The sequence below is a fragment of the Odocoileus virginianus genome, chromosome 10 (genome assembly GCF_023699985.2).
Source record: "Odocoileus virginianus isolate 20LAN1187 ecotype Illinois chromosome 10, Ovbor_1.2, whole genome shotgun sequence".
Lineage (NCBI taxonomy): Eukaryota > Metazoa > Chordata > Mammalia > Artiodactyla > Cervidae > Odocoileus > Odocoileus virginianus.
Window position 1 is genome coordinate 37,405,310 of NC_069683.1, and position 17,409 is coordinate 37,422,718.

At 33.5% G+C, this 17,409-nt stretch overlaps 1 protein-coding gene across 5 annotated transcripts in view; it reads left to right on the forward strand.

Annotated features, from left to right (window-relative positions):
- FAR1 (fatty acyl-CoA reductase 1) overlaps positions 1-17,409 on the forward strand; it is a 69,654-nt gene that overhangs the window by 37,245 nt on the left and 15,000 nt on the right. For 4 of the 5 annotated variants that reach the window (XM_070473401.1, XM_070473402.1, XM_070473403.1 and 1 more), the window contains 7 exons: positions 627-802; positions 7,828-8,007; positions 10,518-10,695; positions 11,736-11,780; positions 11,914-12,032; positions 12,932-12,999; positions 14,487-14,658. In XM_070473401.1, coding sequence (XP_070329502.1) covers positions 627-802; positions 7,828-8,007; positions 10,518-10,695; positions 11,736-11,780; positions 11,914-12,032; positions 12,932-12,999; positions 14,487-14,658 — 938 coding nt within the window. Of the gene's footprint in view, positions 1-626; positions 803-7,827; positions 8,008-10,517; positions 10,696-11,735; positions 11,781-11,913; positions 12,033-12,931; positions 13,000-14,486; positions 14,659-14,961; positions 15,134-17,409 lie in introns of all 5 variants that reach the window. The other variant, XM_020873021.2, reaches the window with a different exon arrangement.

Genomic DNA, 17,409 nt, shown 5'->3' on the forward strand with positions numbered 1-17,409 from the left:
CTCTAGTTAAATTTATTTCTTTGAATATACTTAAGGAATATTGAATTTTCTATTTTCAAATTAGAATCCTATATATATGATACTTTACATGTTTTTCCAGCTTCTGATCTTAATATTTCCTTAAAAACTTTTTTCCTTTAATATACTTACTTTTTTTTTCCCTTTAAAATTTTTCTAAGATTTGAGGTAGAGTGTAGTTAATGGCATTTTACTCTAATCTGCTAAAGAGGACTACAACCGAAAAAAAAGTGATAAGGTTTGGATTTTAGAAATCTGATCATTTTAGACATTGATCTGATATATATACTGCTTACGTCTGTGCTGAGGGATCATACAGTCTAATGAACAAAGGCATAAACAGTTAAAATTTAACTTTGCAAACTGCTACCTCTCTGTCCTTGGTGAATTACTTAACCTCTCTGTTTCTCAGATTCCTCATCTGTAAAATGGGGATAGTAATGTGGACCCCATAGAGTATTTTCCATATAGAATGATAGCAATTTAAGCAACCTTAGGATTTGCATAGTTGAAATCTAAAAAATACTGATCTTTGGGGGAGAAGATGGTGATGATGGATTTTAGAAAGTTGAAAAATACTGCCCTAAAATGGTTTTCTCCTTTGATAGCTTTTTGACAGATTGAGAGATGAAAATCCAGATTTTAGGGAGAAAATTATAGCAATCAACAGTGAACTCACCCAACCTGAACTGGCTCTTAGTGAAGAAGATAAAGAGGTCATCATAGATTCTACCAATATTATATTCCACTGTGCAGCTACAGTAAGATTTAATGAAAATTTGAGGTAAGTAAAGGTATTTATATGATATTTGGACTGCAGCATAGTGGAAAGATCTGATTTGAATTCTACTTGTTTAGTCGTCATTTTGAAAATACTTTGAAAATGTTTACTCTCTATTGTAAACAATATGCTTTCAGTATCCTACAGAGTGTTAAAAAAATTTTCCTTCTCTTAACAGTTAAAAACATTGGATTGCTAGTATATGTTTCTTAGAAGTAGTTGCTGTGAATCTAAGTATGGGGCAGGGAGAGAGCAAATGGGAAGTGTGGATTAGAAGAAAGAACTTTACCTTGGGTAGGAATATTAGTCTTAACAACTAATAGTGTTTATTTCCTTTTCCCTCTTTTTTTCAGAAGTGTATACTCCAGCAGCCTTATTTTTCTACTTCACACACATTCATCTGAATATTAAATAGTTAGGCTCAGGTTTTGCAGAGAAAGAAAAAATGGTTTATATGTTGAAGTCATACCTTGTTTTTGTTTTAAAATTTTGGTATCACTGTTAATAGAAGGGTCCTTTGGATATAGGTTTACTTTAAAAACAGTTTGGACTTCCTTCAAGATACCTATTTCAAGAAAAAACATAGCTTTCCAAATGGTCACTGTGTTTTAAAAAGTCTCACGTATATGCAGTGCAAATAATGGTGCTTAATTCAGAGCACTTTTGATGTTATATACAGTTTTATAATGTAAATCTAATTATATGGTCTTAGATCAGTTAGAATGGTGTATATTTTTTAGGTTTCATGATTGCTTAAAGGGCTTCTTAAAATGTTTTTAAGTTCAGTTCTGATTATAAAGGATTTTGAGATTATCCCCCATATTGTTTGTAGAAGTGCAAACCTTAATTGACACTGTGTGACATGACAGTTCAGCGCCAAAACGTTACAGTGAGTTCTGCTTATATTTCAGGTGAGGGAAATGATTAATAGTCCCTTATGTTTCTTTAACAATGCTTTATAGTTTCAAGGTGTTTTCTCACTCATTATTTCATTCCATGCTTACATTACCCACCTTTATATAATGGGCAAATCCATTTTATACTTGAGGAAGCTGAGACAGCACTATGTAATGAAAAAGGCATGAACTTTGGAATTACATATCTTGGTTCTAATCTTGGCTTTATCCTTTATTATCTGGTGATAATTATTTATTTACTTTTTAGTTCTTTTTATGCAGCAGTTATGTGTTCAAGATTCAGAAGTGACAAAAGAATCTTATTAGAACTTAGTATAATATCATTTTCATAAAATGTGTGTGTATACATGTTTTATATACATACTTTTAATATTGGCCAGTTATTATATTTGGATAGTGTGATTATAGGTGGGTTTTTATTATGATATAGTCAATCTATTGGGTATTTTCCCTTATTCTAGCTTTCATGTTTTTCATAACCAAAAAAGAGTTCACATAACCTTATGAAAGTGTTTTGAGGAAAAAGGTATATTCATACTTGATAATTGTGGTATAATCCTCAAAGGGAAAATTAAAATCTTTTTTTGAAGATTTTGAGGAATTTTGAAGATTTTGAAGAATCTCTTCAAAAGGGAGATTGTTTTGCAAACAGACAACATTCATTCGGGCAAAACTCATCTAAATAACCATGTGAGAAGGACCCAAGTGTAATACTTTTGGGGCAAACATTTTCTTTTCTCTTTGTCTTCCCCTTAGCGTAAGCAACATTACCATTAACAAAAGGGAAAATTTATTATTATTTGTTCTTTCACTAGAGATTGATGAACATTTATTGTTCTTCCCTTCCTTGCTGAGGCATGTATGTTTATTCACCTAATCCCAGCTGTTACTTTGAAATTAGTGTTTTCTATGAAGCAATTTTAGTGGGTATTGCTGTCTATAAGTGGTGATTTTACAACATTCTTAAATACTATAGGTTGACATATAATAACTACTTTTACAGAGCAGTTATTCTTTTTTTTAATGGTTAGCATTTTTATGTCTTTTTTCTTAATATGTATTTTATTGAAATCTAGTTGCCTTACAATGTTTCAAGTGCACAGCAAGGTGATTCAGTTATTCATATACACATATATTATTTTTAAGATTATTTTCCATTATAGGCTGTTACAAGATATTGACTGTATGTGGTTCCCTGTGCTATACAGTAAACCTTTGTTGCTTCAGAGCAATTATTCTTTTTTTTTTTTTTTTTAGAGCAATTATTCTTTATAGCCACTTTTTATGTTAGCCCACAAATAAAAAAATGGTTCAAAGCTTTTACTTCCAGGGCAAAAAATATAAATTTTACTCCCCAAACTATATTTTTGGATAAATCAGAATAAATTGCACATAGATCCTATTTGCAAAGTCCATATAGTCTAATAGAATATGCTTAAATAACCATAAAATAGAAAATGTGGAGTTACTGAAGAGCATATGTTAAAGTGCTATGCAAGTTGAGAGGTAGCAGAGCTCATTTATTTTTCATATATGGTGGTCTATAAATCTTGAAGTGGGGAGAAATGGATATCAAGATTAGGAACTATAAAGAAATACAAAAGGAGAGAGTGATACTGAGGATAAAAAAGGGTGTTACTTAAATAGTTGATCATAGAGCCTGGTATCCCTTAAGTAGTAAGGAAAGTGAGGGTAGGCAGGGCCAATGGAGTTGAGAGTAAAGAAGTATCAAGAGACTATAGAGACCATGATGAGGATGTAAAACAGGCATAAGTGCAGAAATGGGAGGACAGATAATGTGGTGGGGGAAAATTCACAGTATGAGGTTTTAGAGATGGAACATTTTGGGGTGAGAAGGCCCAGGGTAGGAATGTGAGAGTAGGTGTTCCAAAAGGAGTGGAAGTAAAAATCCATAATTAGAAAAGATTAAGAAATTGTTGAGTCTAAGAGCATTGATTCTCAAACTTTAGAGTGTGTTATGAAGCTTAAGAATTACTGAAGAATGTGTTAAAAATGCAGAATCTTGGACTGTGTTTGCCAAATTCAAACCCTGTAGTTTTGAGATAATAACCGGGAATCCTCACTTTTAGGAAGAACCTAGGATGTGATTTAAATGATAGATGTCTGGGTCCCCTGCCTTGGTCGATTAATTGGCCCCTAGACATCTGTTTCTATATCTTCATTAAGTTAAAAAGAAAAATCAGCAGCATTAGCGATGAAATCAGTAATGTAGGTGGTATTTTTGTAATCAGTAATGTAAGTAGTATTTTTTCAGAGATAGGAAAGAGAGTGATGAGGGAGAGATCACAATGGCATGGGGAATTTATTTAAAATGTAGTTTCCCAGGACTCAGTTTAGACATTGGAGAGTGTCTAAGGATGAGGTCCAACAATCTGCATTTTAATAACTGAACAGGTGTCAGTCATGTCAGGGATGAGATCTCTGGTCTATGTCTTAGAGGTGTTATCAACATAGATTTTGAACAACCCAATATAGAAGACAGGTGAATAAGAAAATTTATTAGCTGTTCAATTTGAGGTTTCTCCTTTATTGAAGTGATTTCTGTGTCTGCATTAATGATGGACCATAATTACAAAGATTTCTTCATTTTGCTCTCCCCACCAAAAGCCAGTGTTACATAAAATGCATTTAAGAATCCATATGACCAAAACATAGTGAGAACTTTTATTTTTGTTTAGCATTACTGAATGCTTTCCAATCTAACATGTCAGGATCTCAGCCTAAAGTTCAAGGTGTAGAAATTGGATGGTGGTAAAACAAGAGTGAGGATACTAGCCTGGCAGGGATATTAAGAGTTACTTATGTGGGCACAAAATGCCTTCAGGTTTGGGCTCTCAGTTGCAGATGAATGGAAAGAGGTGAGCAGACAGAGCACAGGTGTGCTTCCTTTCTAAAGTTATTCCTTATTTTCAGTGACCCAGAAATTCTGTTACCATCCTCAGGAGCCTGTAACAAAATATCCTTTGTGTCTTGCTCCCAAAACATTACTCTCCCTACCACTGTTGTTTTGCAAATGGGAAAGAAAATAGCACATTGCCTTACAGTCCAGTGGACAGTAGCCTCTCTGTGAAACGTCTTTTTTTCTGGATATCTGTTCAAACAGATTTTCCTCCTTCAGTTGAGATAAGGAAAGAAAAAGATAAACTCATGATTGTAAGACCCCAACCCGATTATTTCATTGAAAAAATTGTTTTCTTCTGTTTTCATAGGTTCTCAGATACTATTAAAATAAAAAATAAGGCCCAAGAGTTTTTTCTCATGAATTATTTCTTGTTCCTAGTGACCCAGAACTTGTCCTGTCCTGAGAAACCTATAATAGGATATTCTCTGTATACCTTTGCCAAAACTGCACCCTCCTCATTCCGACTGTTGTGTAAATGTGATATGTATCAAAGCACTACTTTACAGTTAAGTGGACCAGATTTTATCTGTGACATGTATTCTGGCCTTTTAAAAGAATGGTTGATTTTTTTTCTTGTTAAATATTGAAAATGTAACTCAAAACTATTTTTATTTTTTAAAAAAATTTTTCTTGTGGTTTTTCTTTGAAAATACATTGTTTTCCATGAAATGTAAGCATAAAATTTATAATTTTCCTATTGAAACAATTTCTATATTTCTGACTTTTTCACATATAATTTTCATGATGTGATAGTTCATGTTATTATACTGTAATTTCACATTCACTTAGTATGGCAAATTTAGGGAATTTTTCTGAGGGTGTGGGAATAAAGGGAACTCTTCTACTCTGTTGGTGGGAATGTAAATTGGTGCAGCCAATTTCTTTGGAGAATGGTATGCAGGTTCCTCAAAAAACTAAAAATAGATTTGCCATGTGGTCTAGCAGTTCCACTCCTGGGTGCATATATCTGCACAAAACTATAATCCAAAAAGATATATGCAACCCTGTGTCCATAGCAGCACTATTTATAATAGCCAAGACGTGGAAACAACCTAAATGTTCATTGACAGATGAATGAATAAAGAAGGTGGGTATATATACATACAATGGAATGTTATTCAACCATAAAAAAGGATGAAATAATGCCTTTTGCAGCTACATGGATGGACGTAGAGATTATCATATTAAGTGAAGTAACTCAGAAAGAGAAAGACGAATACCATATGATATCACTTATATGTGGAATCTAAAGTATGACAGAAATGAACTTACCTATGAAGCAAACTCACAGACATAGAGAACAGACTGATGGTTGCCAAGGGGTGGGGGAGGGTTGGCATGAACATTTGGGACTAGCAAATGCAGACTCATATGCAATGGATAAACAACAACGTCCTAATGTATAGCACAGGGAGCTATATTCAATATCCTGTCATAAACCACAATGGAAAAGAATATGAAGAATATTTATATTAATATATATATAACTGAATCACTTAGCTGTACACCAGAAACTAACACAACATTGTAAATCAAGTATACTTCAATTAAAAAACAAAAGCGAAAATGCAACCAAAAATCCCTCGAAACAACAAATTTAGAAAATTTTAATTTCTTTTTGAAAAATTAGGGTTAAAACAAGTTTTTCCTCTCAGTTAAAATTTCAGTAGGTCAGCTAAATTAGTAACTTTACTTCTGTAATTCTTGGTGCTTTATCATAATCTCTTTCAGATCAGTTGTATCAGCTTATAGTGTCACCAACACTGTATTAACTTTGCCAGTTTGTTTCACGGTATTACTGGTTTTGAGTATTTCAACTTTTCCCCCCATCAAATAAGTTATAAATGAAAGTATAATATAAAGTGGGCTTCCCAGGTGATGCTAGTGGTAGAGAACCCACCAGCTAATGCAGGAGACGTAAAAAACATGGGTTCGATCCCTGGGTCTGGAAGACCCCCCCGAAGGAGGAAATGGCAACCCACTCCAGTATTCTTGCCTGGAGAATCCCATGGACAGAAGACCTTGTCAGGCTACAGTCCATAGGGGTTGCAAAGAGACACAACTAAAGTGACTTAGCATGCGCATAATAGATAGCAAAAACTACCCACCCTCTAAGTAATATTTATTAAATGCCTATTTGGGGACTATGTTAGGAATAATGCTAAGTACTTGCAAACTTTTTTTTTTTCTTCATTTAATTTTAGATAAAATCTTAGTAGGTAGTCTCTTACCTGTTCTCCTTTACTGATGAAGACACAGGCCTGAGTGCTTGAGTGACTTTACAAGGTCACTTATCCTAGCTGATAGATATGCTAAGCCAGGTTTGAACCCAGGTCTTATCCCAGAGTCTTGTTTTTAATCCCACTTCACTTCTGGATGTATAAATATAAAAAATATTATTCACATATTTTTCCATGCTTTTATAGTTGTCGTAATTTTTTTAATGGCTGTATTCCTTCATTGTATTAAAAATACCTACTGTATTAAATCATATCATAGTGAATATTTGAGCTCTAGGCTTTTGCTCTTTCTAGGTAGTGCCTTATCAGTCACTATTCTGCGTATATACTTTTGCATTTGTGAAAATTTTTCCTCAAATAAATTTCAAGAAGGAAATATATAGACCTTGGGATTTTGCATGTCCCTCTTGTAACACATGTACCAGTTTTATTCTTAACACTCCTTTGCATTGTGTAGTCTTAAAAAAGTGGTTAGGTTAATTGCTACAAAAAGAGAAACATTTTTACTTGATTTTATGTTAATAAAATTTAATGTTTTTGAGTTTTCTTTGACTGTTTTGTCCTAATTGACTCTACCATAGCAGTTTAAAATTACTTATTCTTTTCTTTGTATGTGGTACAGTCATTCCATAAAACAGTATACTTTCAAAAATCAAGATGCAAAAAAAGTGTAAAATGACTTCAAAATATATGCGTAAAAGCCAAAGACTGAAGTTATCTGCATCTATTTCTGGGTAATTTAAAATAATCAAACACAACTGATAGAATGGCTGTACTTCATGTTAAAATAACAAACAAAATCTGAGCTAAGGGATTAGTTGTAAAGAAACAAATATCTCTTTGTCCCTTTCTGTCTTTGATACTCTAAAATGGAAATAAGGTTTTTTTTTAGTAAGTGAAAGAAAAACATAGCTTCCCAATTTTTTATTGTGACTTTTTGTTTTACAGAGATGCTGTTCAGTTAAATGTGATTGCTACACGACAGCTTATTCTGCTTGCACAACAGATGAAGAATCTGGAAGTGTTCATGCATGTATCAACGGCATATGCCTACTGCAATCGAAAGCATATTGATGAAGTAGTCTATCCACCCCCTGTGGATCCCAAGAAGCTGATTGATTCTTTAGAGTATGTTTGTTTGAAATTTATTTAAGTTTGCTTTGACCCCAAACTTTGAATCCAGATTTATCTATTTACATGTGTCTCTTTGTCTGTTTAGTTTCTCTCTCCATCCACACATATGTATACATTGCTCTCTTCCTTATTCAGAAAATTATTATATATCTACTGTGTTCTGTTTATTGTATCAATTTGTACCTAATGACTCCAGGTGAAGTCATTGTGAAGCTTTCACTTTTGAACGGGTGTGATGGTTGGAGGAAAGCCTTTGAACAGCTTATTCATGGTATTGGAGTCTCAGTTTTTCCAAGGAATCAATCTTAGCCACCAAAAAGTTCCTGATATCCATGGAGACTAATGACTGCCTATTCAATAGCAAGGTCTAATTTATTAAAAGATTATGCTTTTATTTTGCCCGGTGGAGTCCAGTTGACCCTTGAGTAACACGGGTTTGAACTATGTGAGTCCGAGTATATGCAGATTTTTTTCAGTAAATAAGTACTCTAGTACTACACAGTCTGTGGTTGGTTGAATGTGTTGATACACAACCATGGTACAGAGCGCTGACTGTAAAGTTACATGGGCATTTTTTATTGCAAGTAGAGTCAATGCCCCAAACCCTGTGTTTTTCCAAGTGTCAACTGTACATCCTCAGAGGAGCCTTGAATTTTTAGGTAATCAGAGGAGTCATGATTCTTTAATTGATATTCCTAGTGTTATTGTTTATTATCTTTCTAAGGACTAGTATCCTACTATCAATTATTGCTTTGAGAAGTGTTTGTGATTTGGTGGATACAACTCAGCATGGCCAAGATTTCATTTGCTTCAGCCTGTACCTTCTCATTGAGTGAAACAAACAGATCAGAGCAAGAATAAATAGCAGGGTCTTTTCTTCTTTTATAGACTATAATTATAGAAAATTCCAGTATCCATTATATCTTCACGTGTTTTTTTATTCTCATATAATATTCCTGCAAGCTTTTTCTTCCTTTATTCTCTGTTTGCCCTTAGGTCTCTCTTCTTCCAAGAGATCTGTTCGTGTTCAGCTCCTTAGTTACCACCCCCTGTTTTCTTAGTCAAATTATTTACTTCCCAGGGGCGCTGCAGAATGTTCATAGCTGCTTCTCCAAGTTTTCTTCTAAAGTAAGCATAGAAGGTTTTCCTGGGAATAAAATATGAGAAAATAGACTTGTAAGAAAGTTAGTATTGGGAGCTCTCTGGGACATTCTTATGGTAACTCCCTGGTTTCTGTTTTCTAACTCCATTTCTTAGATGGTTCCAGATATCTACCTCATTTTCCTCAGATCATTAGGCAGAAGTATAATATCTATGGGAAAAGTTGAACATGGAAGTTAATTTATCTTCTTACTTTTTCTCTATCCAAACACCTGAGTTGCTGAGAAAGAGCCTATAAACCTATTCTGTTATTTCCTTTCTTTGTTTACAAAGAAATCTGGCCAGCAGATAATTTTAGGATAACTCATAGATTGACTATGTAATCTCCCTCCAATGATAAGGCTTACTGGCTGTACAGTCTCTCCTAGTTAAGCCTGTTTTATTTTATTTTTTAATGGAACAACTCTTTTATCCATTTTTTGAAGTTCACCTCCATTATGGAATTTTTCCTATGTTGAATAGTAACCTACCTTCAATTTTATAAATATTCCTTTCCTTCCACACAAAAAAGTACTTTCACATACAGAAGAAAGTTTATCTTGATAGTCCCATTTTATACATCCTCATCAGTTAGTATGGGTATCACTGTATACTAACAGTATTCTTAGTATACAAATATGCATAGTATGGTAGACAGAAAGGAAAACTATCTGAAAACAAGTACATAACATTGAAATTAGTAATTTAGACTGAAGAAGACTATAGAGATCACCTAGTATACTACCCTCCTCTTACAGATTATCATAGTAGACATTTTCTTCAGAGACACTGAGAGAGCTGAAGGAATTTTATGACTTCACAGTAGATTACTAGACCTTTTATATTAATTGTAAATGTATGTTCATTTAAAATGTATATAATTAACATGTTATGCTGTTATGATGATTATATACAAATCTTTAATTCCCTGGGGCCAGATGTATTTTGGAATTTATTTAGACTTTAGAAAAAACTATAATCTATTGTGTAGTATGAAACAACTTCAACTGTTTAGATTCAGGGTAGTACTCCTTGTCAAACACATAGGAAGTATATGAATACTTACAGCTAGAGGATGTTTTTTTAAAAAAAGGCCATAAATCAGTTCTAATTCACTTTTGCTACCTACCATATGGTATATGAAAAAACTCCTGGTTTTCAGACATAGAAACTGGATATACATCTGGATTTGTAGTTGATGTTGAATGAAAGTAAAGCTGATTTCCTTTTTTTTTTTTAGTAGAAGTTGTCAGACACTTGAGTTGGAGCCACAGATATATTTGAAATATGCAAAGTGTTTTTTTCATTTTTTAAATGAAAATATATCTGAAAATATTTTTGCATGTAATTTCTTTGTTTACCAGGTGGATGGATGATGGCTTAGTAAATGATATCACACCCAAATTGATAGGAGACAGACCTAATACATACATATACACAAAAGCATTGGCAGAATATGTTGTACAGCAAGAAGGAGCAAAGCTAAATGTGGCGATTGTAAGGCCATCAATTGTTGGTGCCAGTTGGAAAGAACCTTTTCCGGTAAGTTGCTAGAGATCTTTGTAAATAATGGGAATTGAGAATTTTAAGTCATAATTTTGTACAAAAAGAGTTGGCAGTTTTTTAAGAGCAGGTTTTGTTTACTGAACATGGCTTATTGTGGCAAAGTTGTTTCCATTTGTAGAGAGAGACACTCTTATTGGTACTTTTATGTAAGGTGCATGTATTGTAATTTTGCATGTATAGAAACGCAGATAAACTTTTAAAATGTTAACTGAAAATTAAAGGCTGTGGTATTGTCTGGAGTCAGAGGAGACCATGCCTTTCAAGTTTCTTTGTCATTGATAAGAGATTGGACACTGACACATCACCATTTGTTGGCTTTTAAAATTATTTGTGGATTAGTTTCCCTTGTGGAGGTGAAGGGAATAGAAATGAGAATATTCAGGATCTTATTTTATTTCATTTGCTTTTTAGTAGCTAAAAGAGGCAGGTCTTTTAACAAGTTCACTTCTTGTATAGTTCACATGCTAAGGAAGATAAATTTCTGTGATTTGCTGTAGAAAAGCAAGGCATTATAGTATTTGTGAATCGCTGAAATAAGAAAATGTAGATATAAAATGAGATAAATTGATTTAGAAAAGACTTAAGTCTCGGTAGTAGTAGTAAATGGTACTATTTTGTTACTTTGACATTACTCTGTTTTATTCAGTAATCTTGAGAATTTACCATTTCCTTCAATCTAAGGATACTGTCTTAGTAAATAGCACAAAATCAAACTTGAGCAATCTTAATTTAGCTTAAATATTTGGCAGATATAAACTCCTTTTTGCAAAATTCTCTTTGCAGAGAGTTAATGAAAGAGTAGGTAACCCTTTGAAAATTATTTTAATTAGTCATTTGCAATCTCAGAAAAGACTATTTAGGATGGGGAGAAATATTCTGGCCTGAATATAGTCAGATTTTTAGTTCTCAGAAGAAGACTACCAAGTATGTTTGTGGAATTATAGAGTTCAAATTGTAAATCTCTAATTTTATAGTATTTCTAAGCTCCCTTCCTTTTTTTTAATTTTTGGTATTAGGGATGGATTGATAACTTTAATGGACCAAGTGGTCTTTTTATTGCGGTAAGTAATAAGCCTTTTTTTTTATTGTGTTGAATATTCTGGGTTTTTTTTCCCTGTTTTCTATGTATCTTTGTATTGTGTATATGCTCTATGGGTTCTGTATCTTAAGGTTTTGTTTTTAATTTCAACAAAGGCAGGGAAAGGAATTCTTCGAACAATGCGTGCCTCCAACAATGCCCTGGCAGATCTTGTTCCTGTAGATGTAGTTGTCAACGTGAGTCTTGCGGCAGCCTGGTATTCCGGAGTAAATAGGTATATGAGATGGCAATGTCGTTTATTAGATGTATAGTAACTGAGATGAGAACTAATGTTAAAAAATCCTCTATAATGGATATTTATCAATTTTATTATCCCATACTGATATTATATAGATATTATCACTTTCAACTGCAAGAGTTGACTTACCACAGCCAATGAAGTGGTTCCATCAGCAGTAGTAATAATTAACATAAGTTGTTGTGTACTGCCTACAGGATGGACAAGGTCATTAGAAATTTTTTTTTAAAAATGTATTTTTTTTGAATACAGACTAAAACTTGGTATAAACTTGTCATATATAAAGAGGTGAAATTCACAGAGAACAACTTACATATATCAAACATGCACACTAGTACACTTCAATCAACTCATGGGTCTCCTTTTAAAAGGGAGTAGTAGTATTTATAGGTCTAACACTTAAACCTAAACACCTAAGCTTCTCAGTGAAATTTTTCTAAGTAATAATATTCCCTTATTTTTGAAGTCACTGTTTTATATTTTACAAAAAGGAGGGATATGATTATATGAATATATTGTTTCTGGTAAAAGTAGATTCTGTTCACAATTTCTTTTTAACTAGAGCCTCTGAAAATGGGAAGGAGATAGGATGAGCCAAGGTGGTTCTTTATCCAATATGAGAAAAAGGCACTCATGCTAATACAAGAAGAAAAATATGAAGTCTGTTATTTTTTATAAATATTTTTCGGGTAGGATTGGAAAAAAAGGTAGTGTAAATAGTTGTTCAGACATAAAAATTAATCCTTTAAAGATAATATTTTAAATATTTATGGTAGAAAAGTCCTCATTCTTCCTACATAAGCATCATATAAGATTTAGATTGGTTAAGTTTAGCTTTTTAAAATTTTTCATTTATTTGATCTTTGTCTTTGCAGACCAAGAAACATCATGGTATATAACTGTACAACTGGAAGCACTAATCCCTTCCACTGGGGTGAAGTTGGTATGATTTTACCTGTATTTTTGAATGTTAGAATAAATTTTTATAAACTTAAAATGTTCACTGAGTTTTTATGTTAGAATAAGCCATGAGGCATTAAAGCCACCCAGTTACAAGTTTATTCTTATTTTAGTTGCCATGTTAGAATATCTACTGATACTGCCTTTTGGTCCTTAATAATGTTTAATTAATTTAAAAATACCTAGCTGTGTGTTCCCTCCTCACCCCACCCTTGTCTGACCCTTAATGTTTCTCTGCTGCCATCTGCAGCAGTGCCCATGGACACCCGTGGTATGGAAACAAAGCTGTTTCCTCCCTCACGGGCATTCTTAATCCTGGTGCTCCCTGTTCACAGGCAGTATCACTCACAGCTACAAGAGTTGATATATCACAGGAAATAGCTACTTGTCCTAAGAGGAATAGCTGAAGGAGTAAGCAAGTAGGATACATTTTGCCAGAATATTTTCTGTTGTGTTTATTAATCTGTTAAATTCACAAATTCACAGCAATAGTGTGTATGCAGTTACTTGTTTCAAAACAGGAATAGTATAACTTAGAATGTACTGAAATTTGATCATTTTTAAGTCAAATACAAGGTAAAATATATTTACAGTGTTGATTTAGTGTACTAGGTCTTATTTTATCTCTAATTAAACAGTTTTTGTTACCCTTGTGGAATAATTTTGATTTTAAAGTAAATCTTTGTCTTTTATCCTAGGGGTTATTCTGTGACATCTTTATTTCTATTTAACGATTGACTGTTAGAGAATATAAGGGAAAAAAATATAGGGTGCTTTTAATTTTATGATAATTAGTTGTATTCTTTCAAGAATTTTAAAACACTTTAAATAAGTTAGGTTTTTTGTAGTCTTTTCATTGTGTGTGTTATGAAGTTTAGCAAAATCAAGTTGAGCTTTATTTTTTAGTGAATATCTCACTATACGTTTCCATTGAAATATTAACGTAAATGATAATAGATTTGGTTGTTTTGATATTGTATAACCTAGATAAATTACAGCAGAAGTTAATTTGGGGTTGTTTTAAGCTTGTTGATATATGTTAATTTGAGCAACTTAATTATTCATAAGCAAAGGATGATGATTTCCCTTTTCTTTTTTAAGTAAGTACAGTAATAAGAATCTGGAAAGAGGAACAGAAAGAAAGAAGCTATTGTGAGAGGCGAAATATAGAAAGTGACATTGTAAACTGATATAGGTAAAACATTAAAAGGATTTTTAAGAGTGAATTTTAGCAAAAATTCATTCATCTAGTTAAAATTCATAAATAGTGGGAGTTCTAAAACCTCTTGAGTTCAGCAGTTTAATACCCATATTCCCTTAGTTACTATAGAAAGTAGAAAAGTTTGTTTTTTAAATGAGCAAACTCTTGACATCTTTGGTAAAATATTTGCTTTGTAAAAACATGATTTTTTTTCCAAAACTTCACTACATGGTTGTTATCAAAGCTGTTACACAACTTTTCTTCCTCAGAATACCATGTAATTTCCACTTTCAAGAGGAATCCTCTCGAACAGGCCTTCAGACGGCCCAATGTAAATCTAACCTCCAATCACCTTTTATATCATTACTGGATTGCTGTAAGCCATAAGGCCCCAGCACTCCTGTATGATACCTACCTCAGGATGACTGGAAGAAGCCCAAGGTAATGGTGACTAGCTCTGTCTTATCTGTTCCTCTGACTGTTAAACAACCCATGCTTACACTAAACTGCATATTAACTCTCTATTTGTTTATGCTATGATAAGGCTTAATGGCCTTTTGTGACTGAGAAGACTCTTGAATTTAAGAATTTGTCAGAAAAGCAAAGGTAGTGTCATAATTCATTCTGTTCTAAATTTTGGATGATAAATTATTGTCATATGCTGAATTCTAGGTCTAACTTTAGGTATTTTTTTCTGAATAACAAATAACATTCAAAATGCTTTGATGCTTATTTTTCCTACAGGATATTATCTAAATCATTCCTTCAAGATGAATCCTTTAAACCAAGTATTCAGGCGTCCCAATATTAAGTTTTATTCCAACAACTTATTGCTTCATTATTGGAAGGGTGTCAGACACACAGTACCTGCATTATTGCTCGATCTTGCACTCAGGTTGACAGGTCAGAAACCGTGGTAAGAAGAATAGCAGTAAATACACTGTATTGGTAAGGTGGTGGAGGCTTGCTGGAGAGACAAAAAGTCGCTAGCATGAGCTTTACCTTTAGTTACTAACCTGATTAATCACAATCACAATCCGGATGCTAGAACATTTCTTAGAAATTGAGGATATTTGGGGAGACTGGATCTCATCTTATTGGGCCTTTGATCCTCCAAAATCCCATATTACAGGAAATGTCCAGCTTCAAGGTTGTCATTGTTATTATAAGCTGAAATTGAGCCCTTCCCTCCCCATTAATCACTTGGAGGTGAGTTTTATAGGGGATTAAGGGTTAAATGTTTTAAGTGGATTGTACAGTTTTATATGAAAAAAACCTAGAATCCTTCTAGGAAATTAATTGCTTGAGCTGTTTCAGCTTCCCATTCAGCTTATAATATTGTAGTTACAATTTTTGACTAATTTTTCAGGTTGATAATGTCATAGTTTAAAACAAAGTTTAACGAATCAAAAACTTCATTTCTTATAGTTGTTGTGGCCTTTCTTTTTTTTTATTGAAAGCTCACAAACTTAAATAAAGTAATCCTACTGTCTTTACCACAATTATAGTGAAATACTTTGATTGGAGAGTTCAGGATTTGAGTATTTAAGTGTAAAGAAGATGCTGATTCCAGAACTTCCATCAGCTGCTCAAAAAATAAAAGCGAAGTATCTGCTAGTTATAGTGTATCTGAATTTGAATTACATGTAGGGAATTTTCTTTGGATTCAGTTGTCCGTTATGTTTCTCATCGTGTATGCTAAATATTGAAATATATGAGTGGTGTTGAACAGCAGTGCATGCTATCTTGATATTAATAGATTTTATGTATATTAGGGCAGAAAAATCAAAACTAGGTTCAAAAAGTAAAATAAGTTAAATATATCACAATGCTTTACACAGAAAAGGGGGCTTAGTAAACTTAAATGAAGAACCAGAGTTGATTAAATAACTTATAATAGATATTGATGCATAACAAATTATCTCAAACTTAGTGGCTTAAAACAGCAATAGTCATTTTATTATTTCTTTCGGTTTATTGATTCTCTCAGCATCTGGAATTTAGAAAGGGATCCACTGGGCAGCTTTGGCTTAGAGGTCTTTCATGTGATTGAAGTCAGATGGAACTGAAAGGGGGACGTGCAGTGTAACAGCTAGTATCATTGTCTCTTCATGTGGTATCCAGATCTTTTCATAGAGTGTCTTTGCAAGGACCAGTGGTTGCCTTAGGGGAGTTGGACTGCTTACATGACAACTGGAGGCTTCAGGGAAAAGTGCTTCAGCAGACAAAGTGGAAGCAACGTGCATTTTCTGACCTACTTAAGAAAACTATGCAGCACTACTTCCACCTTATTCATTTGGTCCCAGGCGAGTCATAGATTTTTCAAGATTCAAGGAGCAGGGATATAGAGAATAGTCAAGATCATCTTGTAAATGAACTGGTGAGATGAAAGGTATTGTTGCAACCATTTTTGGAAAGTGCAGTTTGCTGTAGTCAGTCTTCTAGTCCCAACAGTTTATATTTCTCCTACATGGAAAACGTTCTTGCTTTGTCCTCACAAAACCTCTCTGACAAAAGCTTGAAGCCAGTGTGGTTAGTGACATCTGTTATAATTGTGAATGAAGCTTTTTCAGATACAGTTCCTCAAATATTGATCTGAAAACCTGTGAACTAAAGTGGCAGGTTACCTCCTGCCCATCTGACGTGTAATAGTGAGACAAGCATAGGAAATAATTTAGACAGTCTTGTTCAAAAGAGAAAAAGTAAGAGGCACACAGCAATCACTGGTCCATAACAGTTCTGCATTCCAGCAGGGTATGTTTGATGGTTTCTTACTTAGAGTTTCATTCCCCCTCCCTGGTTGTTTTCTGAGGTTTTGGTTCTCTCCTGAGTCATCCTTCTCTTCCCTTTAAAAAAATAAAAAGGCCTGTGTTTGCAACTGAATAGCCTTCTTATCCTACTTTCTGCCCACAAAAAGTTGGGAGTCTTTAGAGCAGAGATCCATATAGTAAATATTTCGGTCTTTGTGAGCCATATGGATTCTGTTGTAGCTTTTTACCTCTACTGTTAAATGTAGCTTCCACCTTGTACCTACTCAGTTCTGCAGCCTCAGACAATATGTAAATGAACAAGCATGACTGTGTTCCAGTCAGACTTTATTTTGAAAATAGATTTATTTGGCCCTAAACTCTGGTTTGCTGGACCTTAATGCAGAGGCCTCTTTGTGTTTGGTACTGTCTCTGACCTTTTAAG